The 8,933-nt window shown below is 42.3% G+C and overlaps 1 protein-coding gene across 1 annotated transcript; it reads right to left on the bottom strand.

Annotated features, from left to right (window-relative positions):
- Nucleotides 1-461: 461 nt before the first annotated feature.
- On the bottom strand, nt 462-3,439 carry LOC148028922 (uncharacterized). The gene is made up of 4 exons (XM_087687688.1): nt 2,947-3,439; nt 2,792-2,830; nt 2,521-2,697; nt 462-2,303 (listed from the first exon to the last, which is right to left on the bottom strand). The coding sequence occupies exons 1-4, from the start codon at nt 3,152-3,154 to the stop codon at nt 1,705-1,707; spliced, it is 1,023 nt and encodes a 340-aa protein (XP_087543814.1). The 5' UTR covers nt 3,155-3,439; the 3' UTR covers nt 462-1,704.
- Nucleotides 3,440-8,933: the final 5,494 nt, after the last annotated feature.

The raw sequence follows: 8,933 nt of genomic DNA, 5'->3' as shown, positions 1-8,933 counted from the left end.
CCATGCAAACATGTGCACCACATGCTAAATGCTCTCTATGGCCACTCATAGATCCATTGCCAACTATGAGCTAAGTGCTTGAACACCAAATACAACCACAAATTCTAGATCTACTTGTTGTTGTTGAGCTCCAAGATGGGCTATAAGAGGTTTCCTAACCTAGTTCTACATTCGACCCCTATTAGAACCACTACAAGGGCAACGTTCAATGTAGTCCATCTATTGTCCCAATACAAACTCTACTTATAACTGCTCTTAGTGAAGTGTAATGGGATCTGACAGTGGATAGGCATCCTCCCATAAACAATGGCATATCAACTATAGATATGTGTGGTCATAGTGTGATGGGAACACTTGGAGATGGAAAGAGGTTTTCTTATTGGAGGGCATAGATCAAGCATGACATCCCTTATAATGCTACCAATCCTATCTACCTCATGATAGCTCAAGCTTCTAGATATGCTAGAGAGACATTGTCTCTCTAGGTAGGCCTCATAGTGATGCTAGCATAGCCTCTAAGTTTGCTATGATGTGGAGGGTGGGAAGATTATTGAACTATGCTTGCTCAATTAGTTGAGAGCTTATCCTCAATAGAAGTCACGAGCTCTAAGATGGAGACGTATGACTCCATCCTAAGAGAATGACCACCACCAAAAGAACAGGTATACAAAGGGTGTCTTGACCAAATAGACCTAACTAAGATTAAGGAATCCTAATTAAGTTGAAGAAAGCTTAACAGTGATTACGGTAAATTTAAGACAAACCTCATGGATAGTGTGAATGTGGTCCTTGTACCTTGATTGCAATATATACTTTTGAGATTTTTCTATATCTCAATCAAGGTAGGAATTGTCCAAATATTTATATGCCTCGATCAAGGTAATGAATAATTGGGAATCCTCCTTTTGCTAAATCAAAAGATGTTGAGGCAAAAGCTGAATCAAAAGCAAGGTTGTTAGGATGCTTAAAAGCAACCTCTCCTTAATGAATGAGGTGGGATTTATTTATATATATTTTTTATCACACTTGTGGCATCCAAATAACTCGATCAAGGTACTAATATATAAGATTAATTGGAATCTCAATTGAGGCATGAACGATTGGGATTATCTCTATCTCAAATAAGGTATGAAAGGTCAAGGTGGAGCAAGAGGTGAGGGCACATTGAGTGGAACTAAGAAAATCCAAGAGAGAGTAAGATGGTATGTGGAAACTCCAACAAACACAATGTGTAACCTATCTTCCCTTATTCTTGGAAAGTGATAGAAAGAATAAAGTGCCATTGATAGATGGCTGCCACCTGCAATATACAGGTGTGCATGTAACAAGTATAAGTAAATATAGCTAGCTAGGCACATACGGCCTCTAACTCGCAATATATAGTGATGACTTGGGGCTCGAGTGGGCTAATGTAAAATATCAAAACTTTTGCTTCGTTTTTTCTCACAAGTCCTTGAAGGAGAAATATTTCACTGGTTTGGTTGAATAGGAATTAGCTTTTAATCAACAAGAGTGATAACGAGTGGGCCGTTTACACATTTATGAGCTATCTCCTTATATTTGGATGCACTCTATCCTATGAAAGCCCTGTGATTAATTAATTGCGTTCAAAATCCAAAATTAAAATCCCCTTTCTCACTTTGCTTGTTTAGCACAAGGAGGTAAACGATTCATGTGGAAACACATGCATATGGATGCCATAATTTAAGTAGAATTCTTCTGCTGTGGGAGTGCTCGAGGCTTTGCAGAATCCATCAAAAACGTCAATATGTTGCTTTCATCCATAGAGAGCAGGCTTCTATCCCACTTTGGAGGAGCATCGTCGTCCTCGTCGTCGATACTGACCCAATACGCACTTTTCTTGGTAAAGGCTTTGTTGGAGATGAAGAAAAGAGGGATTTTGTTGGCACAGTCAGCAAGCCCCACTTGTTTGAGGCAGCTCCGAAAGCTATTCTCCACATCCTTACGAAACCTCATGCTTGCTTCGATAGCTTGTATATTATCCGTGGCATTCATGAGTGCACTGGTGACGGCGCTGTCGCATTTGGTGCGCACAAATGCGCAAGGTTTCCCATAAGAAAGAGCCGCCTTCAGGATCTCGAAATCGACTTCCAAGAAGCGATCGCTTGTGAGGATGAGGATGGCGTCAAACGCGTAGAGCTTCTTGTCAGAGAAGTACGTGGCTGCGGGATGAGACTTTGTGCCAGCACCAGGAAAATCCCAGAACACCACGTGAGGCGCCTTCGGGTGGGGGTAGCTCTTCACTACTTGCGTGCATTCTGTTTGTCCAACGGGCGCCGCACCTACCATTAAAGCAGAATAATAGTTACAGCCTTGCAAAGTGCAGGCGGTAGGAGATGGCCGGCTGCTTCCTTTCAACTAATTTGGCGGGCTAGCTAGTATATAGCATGTATTAAAATAAAAGGCGATTTAAGGGATCGACAGCCAGGATGCATGGTAGAGCTAGGAATATAGCATGGATGGATGGTCGATCATGAGCGTCTCATATACTATATATACCTCGACGGTTGTCTTGGATGGATCGGATTCCATTGATGAAGGAAGATTTGCCCACCCCACTTTGCCCACTCACCGCAAAGTTATAGTGATTGACGCAATCAACCCCAAGTGCTTTTCTAGCCCGCTCTATGAGCACCTCGGGCGGCTCCGTTGGGGCTGGGGCCGGTGCCACAGGACCTAGTCAAAGTGAAATACCATGCCGATCAACATTAATAAAATCATCATCCATCGTCACATAAGCATCAATAATACATCATCAGCGGCGCAGTACCTTGAGGGGGTTGCGCGATGGGTTTTGGCGGTGCAGGACCTAGTCGAACGGATCAAATGATCAGCCAATTCACGTGATGCAGAAAACTACATTAAAGCAGTTGTTTTTAATAAAATCGTTCATCATCCACTATTAAATGATCAGAGGCGCCGCACCTTGAGGGGCGTGTGGTGCAGGAGGTGGTGCTGGAGGTGGTGTAGGAGGTAGTGCAGGAGGTGGCGGCGGGGGTGGTGGAGGAGGTGGCGGCGGGGGTGGTGGAGGAGGTGGAGGTGTGACGTTAACAGGTCGGCTAGGTGGGCGCCCAAAGAATCTTTCGACAAGGAAGCCCACGACTGGTACGAAAAGAGAAAGAGCAGCACCCATTTCAGGATATTGTTAATTAGGAGACGTATGAAACAACAACACGCGTCAGCAACGTGTAAGGCTCTCTCTCTCTCTCTCGCACATGTGTTTTTAGACCGCAATGTTAAAGTCACGAACGCTAGAGCAAACCCACTGGGTGCAACAAGGTGAGAGAATACACAAACAACCTAATTCTATGGATGGATGTAGAGAGAGAGAGAGAGAGAGAGAGAGAGAGAGAGAGAGAAGGGGTGGGGGTAAGTTGGTAATGTTCTCCTTCCTGTCACCTTTTATAGGTCCAAAGAGAGGGGCAATTAAGTTGGAAACATTCTCTTTCCAACCACCTTTTATAGCTCCAAAGTTATCCACTTTATTCCTAATTCCCTCTCATCCTTCTTCATGCTTTAATAGACATCCATCCACCCAAGGGTACCACTCTCCCCATCAATAGACCTTGAATTTATAATGGTCCCTACTCACGAGCACTTTCTCCATTTTTCTTTTATAATGATAAGGAGATGCAGTTGAAGGGAAAAACTATGGAAAAAAAATCTAGATGAAGGCCTTTCTAAGTGAGTATGTGTATATGAGTGGCTATGTGTGTGTAGATATATGTAGAGTGGATATGATGTTAGAAGGAGAAGAAAAAGAAAGATTTTAGCAAACCCTCCCCCCCACCCCCCCTTGGACAAATCTCTTGTCTTCTCTATTCTTGTGTGAAGAAGTAGAAGCTTGCATGTGGTCTTGCTCTCCTCTCTCTTAATCTTTTCATGGTAGCAAAGCGCTAATCCTTAGAGGAGCCAAAAGAAAGGGAGTTTTTGAGCAAAATCATTGCAATCGATGAGATAGACATGCAAGAAGGTAGTGTCTCTGATTGGGTAGTCCTATAGCGTGGAAAAAGATGACCTATAGTGTATACTCAAGTACATTACTTAATTTGTACAGTAAAGTTTGCATTTAGGAACATTTGGGGTCCACTTGATTGTTACATGGTTGTGTAGTATTCAAACTTTGTAAAGTTTGAAACCTTGATTTTCTAAAGTCCACTCACACAACAAAAATTTTGTGTAGAAAATGTTGCACATATCTTGGTTTATTTAGGCCTATGTGATGCATGCATATGTGCTTTGGTCATAATTTGGGTATAAGTATAACTTTAGAGTTTATTGTAGGTTAAGCCACTATATGTAGTTTGCAACTTGTACATGTGGTTCTAGGGTAAGATGTTTACAAGCATTTGTCACATTGTGAATGAGAAGCATGTCAAATATAACTTCCAAGCATGGATTTTTATACTAGATCGGGAGATAGACATTACTCTAGGGAATGTATAGGATATGGGTGATGCAAATGGTTTGCTTATTGACTTATCTATTGTTTCAGATGTTCTTCCACTAGATGCTTTGATAGAGAAGACAAAAATTATTTCTAAGACTAAAGTACTTTCTATTAAGACTTTGTTTAGCCATGTAGAGGATATATTGGTAGAGACTAAAGTTGATACAGTGCCAGGAGTTGCAGATGTAGACTTAGTGCATATAGGTAGTGCTAAACCAAATGTATTGACTATGATTGCTTTTGAGGATGTACATGCATTATTTGATGAAGGGAATCAGTTGAAGCCTAAAGAGTGTTTACAAGCACATACTACAATGATAGAAATTGCTACTAATGTTGTGGTATGCATGATACACTTGTTGTCTTTGAGCAGATCCTTGAGCTAAAGGAAGTGCATACACATGATGGTGGAATTGATTATATAGAGCTTAGGAATGTTTCACATGCTTTGTAAGATGTAAGTATGATCCCTCCCTATGATTTGACACGAAATCCAAAGGATAAGATACTTTAGGATGTTAAAGTCCTAGATGGTTTGAGTGATGCTATGGTTGTTTTGGATGTGGAGAGTAGGGTGTTTCAATATGTACTACTTCCAATGCGTTAAGTGAAAAGGGAACAAGGATGTTTTTATGTGTTTGCACACGGACAAATTGAGAGCACGTATATGGAGAAAACAAAGTCTCAGGTGTATGATCTTGGTGGGTTTCAATATGTTTTGAAGCGAACTGTAAGGCGTTATAGGCTATTTGGATTGAGGCCTTATGATCTAGATAGGGGTGCTTGGAATGGCTACCTAGTTAGTAGATATCTATAATTTTGGTATTTGATCCCGATGGAATGATACTTATTCACATGTTTGTTTAGTCAATGATTATCTGGATGTTTGACCTAAGTGGTTGCATAGGTTGTACATCTGGGAGATGTGTAGGTTTGGAGGGGATGGATGTTATACAAACTATCATCCACCATATGAAAACTCCAAGTGCTTCATATTTTGGGGCAACTTTAGGATAATAAGGATAGTGCACAATGTTATTAGAGGAGAGGATGGACATAAACTTTTGGCCACATTGAGTAGGGTATGCAAATAAAACTTTGTTTTGGTAAGCTAACAATATGATAAACCTTAGAAGGTTAATTTTGGGTAGAGGGAGATACTATTCATGGGCTCTACTCCATGTTTTTTAGAGGACTACAGTGGCTTGAGGAGAAGGGAATGTGGCATGGAAGGAGGAAGCATCCATTTAGTGGTCTCTATTGGTGCATTGTGAATTCTCCTTCTTCCTAGAAGAAATTTTTGATTGACATGGTTGGCTACTAGACTACTTCAAAATAGCCCACTACTATTATAGAATGATTGAAGGTGCCTAAAGTAGCCTACTATTGGCCTTGGGGAAGCTGGAAAAAAGCATGCTTTTGAAAATGCTACGAGCTTATGGGGTAAAGGAAAGGAAAGAGAAAAAGAAAGCATGCTTATCGTTAAAGGGTACATGCTATGTGGGAATGCTAGCTTGGATGGCACCCTATGAAGGAGAGGATGGGGGGGGGGGGGGGGGGGGATTGGGTACTATCTTGTGTCTGTGTAGGGTATGTCCAAAAAGAGGAAACAATGCAAATCTTCCTAACCACCTTTTGTAGGTTTGATATGTGCAACCACAAAGATATGGTTACAAAGATATGTGTAACCACAAAGGTATGACTTTTGTAGACAATGAGGTGACTACATCTGGGAAGATGTAATATTTCCGCTCAAAAATATTGTTGAACTTGACTCCCCAAACGCCACGTAAAACCTATGCAAGGTTATCTCCCACATCGAAATTATCGGCAGCTTAATCCGTACCCCGCACGCGCAAAAATGAGGCCTCCCGATTGCGCAATTGAGGCCAGGGGCTCAAGACCGCATAGCCGCGGAAGAACACCCCTTTTGAAGAGGCAATTGGGATAATGATGGAATTTAAGTCAAATTTTTTAATAATTATCCCTTCCCCCAGCCGATGCATGGCTGGAGGAGAGGGAGTGTGGGGAGGAATGGCCTAAGGTAGAGTGGTGTGGGTTGCATGAGGGGGGGCGCCATGCATAATCCACGTGGTGGCTTCCCTTTCCCCCCCCCCCCCCCCCCCCCCCCCAAGGCTATAAAAACAACCCTTAGTGTGGCAAAAGGGGGATAAGGAGGAGAGGAGATGCCGTGTTGATGAAACACTACCACCGTGCTGCGTGGAAAAATGCCGCCCTACCACGCCCAGACTGCCGCGCCACTGCCACACCACCACCGCCATATCACTAGCAATTTCCACCCTTTGTCCGTCGGCATAATCCTCCCAATCATCACCTTTTTTTTCTTCCACGTGGTCCTGGAAAGTCAGAAGTTCTTTAGAAGCTTCTTGGAAGCTTCTAAAGGATAAGGCCCATAAGCCTTGTTCCTACGTCCCCTCACCCTGTTTTAAAACCGGGTTTGTAAAGCCCCAATTCCTACGCAAGGGAGAAAGCAAGCAGGCTTGGAGGCCGTTTTTCCAAAGCAGAGGAAATTCGGAGATCGAGTAAGAGATCGTGGAGTTCAAGTCATCAACGATGGCTCCTTAAGAAGATCCAAGGCGCACCCGCGCGGGAGGTTCCTCCCCGAACTTGCACGTGGACATCACCGCGGATCCACAAGCCCAAGTTCCACGAATTTATTTCCACATAAAGAAATGTTTTAGGCACGCTTAATTCCATAGGAAGAATGCATTTTACGCTTATCATTAATCCATGTAGCAGTGATAAAAGTACATTTGAGAAAGTATCTCTGTAAACAATGGATAAGGATTGGTGCATATCATGCAATTGGATCGTTTGCATCTCCAAAGTTATGAATGAAAATCACTTACTCAACTTAGTCGCAAATTTCCTTGTCATGCATTTTCAAAGTGGAAGTTTAAAACGCATATTGACTAGGGTTAAAGAGGAAATTGTTACGTGCATTGGCCGTGGAGGAAAAGAGTATCTTGCATTTAGTCAATAACTTCCTTTGTTATGACTCGCATGAGAAAATTGTTAACTTCCATTGCACGACATGAAAATAAAACTATGGACATTGCATGTTGCATGCAAAGATGTTTGTCGAACGGATTGAAGGTTGCATATCACATGAACTTCATTAACGATGTTGTATCTAAGGGTCGCATGTTACATATTTGTCATGCATAAATTTCATTTCATCAAGTTGCATTTGGAAAAGATTTCATGGCTTATCAAAGCATGAAATTCTAAAGCTTAGACAAAAGGGTTGTAGGCATGATTCTTTGATGTAAACCCTAATAGGTTTCATGCAACTTATCATTCGTCGTGACTTTAGAAAGGAAAGTAAAGGGTTATTGCATACCTTATGAAACATAGATGTAACAAATCGTATACTTGCACGAAATGTGGTATCTAGCATCTATTTACACCTTTAGACAAGGTTAGCATCTCTAGGAAAGGATTGCCCTTGTCGCAAGACAAGTTGTCCAATTTAGCTAAATCACCTAACCCTCAAGGGATTCCTATAGGCATAACTAGTTGATACGATAAACACCTCAAGTACTAGCTAGGGCTTGGTACGTTAGAAATGCAGCCAAGTATCATACTTGGATGCCAAGTCAAAACCCTCAAACCCAAAGGTCCTACCCACATTCACGGAATGTTTGGGTCAATTGGACGCTCATGCAAACAACGATCTAGGGTTTCTACCCTGAGGATCCTTCAACCTAATGCTAAAACTTGGATTGAGTTTGGAAACCCTAGGACCGAACGTTGTCGGCCTAGTACAAATAGGGTTGGGTTGGTAAGAAGACATCCCACACCCTGTGTCTTGTCTAAACATAATTCCTTGACCAGGAAACGTCGTTCAATGGGTGAAATGATCCCATGAGTTAGGTGCGACACTTGTGCAAGAAGTTGCAATGTTGCACGGCTTTGTGGTTTAATCACAAGAGAGATTTGCCACTCCTTGTAATGAGGTTGGCAGGTTCTAGCGCAAGTCTAACTTGCAAGAGGATGAGTAGTCATCCTGCTACATCACCTTTCTTGGGCTGATTTGCCAAGTTAAGGAAAGTCAAAGGATCAATCAAGTTAGAGCGACATGGTCGCCAGGATTTACTGTTAATTTATGAAACCTAAGGTGTCGGTTAAGTTGGGTTAACGGGGTATGGCCCTAACCCAAGGACAAAAGGGTGAACAAACAAACCCTTGGGGATCTTGCCAAGTCGCAATTGATCCCAGATCGAATGCTGGATGCATTCACATAGAAGGATTCACTCCTTAGCAGTTGGCCAAATAAACGACCACTAGATTGATTGTGCTTGTAACAGTTTAGGAGCACTGTTTGCATTGTTTGCTCAAGGAACTAAAAGATAGAAAGTTAATTAATGCTTCAGGTTGAAGGCCTGAAGGGAGAGGCAGCATCGGTTACCCCCGACTGTCTACCTGACCCTAACCAAGG

This window comes from Lygodium microphyllum, chromosome 11 (assembly GCF_053477565.2).
Source record: "Lygodium microphyllum isolate KBCC chromosome 11, Lygodium_microphyllum_v1.1.10, whole genome shotgun sequence".
In the NCBI taxonomy this organism is placed as follows: domain Eukaryota; kingdom Viridiplantae; phylum Streptophyta; class Polypodiopsida; order Schizaeales; family Lygodiaceae; genus Lygodium; species Lygodium microphyllum.
The sequence above is the reverse complement of the archived record's forward strand: the minus strand, read 5'-3'. Positions and strand labels throughout refer to the sequence as shown.

Excerpts from the sequence above, each read along its gene's own strand:
- LOC148028922 (XM_087687688.1), bottom strand. The coding sequence starts at position 3,154 with ATGGGTGCTGCTCTTTCTCTTTTCGTACCAGTCGTGGGCTTCCTTGTC. Across the intron at positions 2,698-2,791 it reads CATCGCGCAACCCCCTCAAG|GTCCTGTGGCACCGGCCCCA; the intron begins GTACTGCGCCGC and ends CACTTTGACTAG. Across the intron at positions 2,304-2,520 it reads CATCCAAGACAACCGTCGAG|GTGCGGCGCCCGTTGGACAA; the intron begins GTATATATAGTA and ends CTTTAATGGTAG.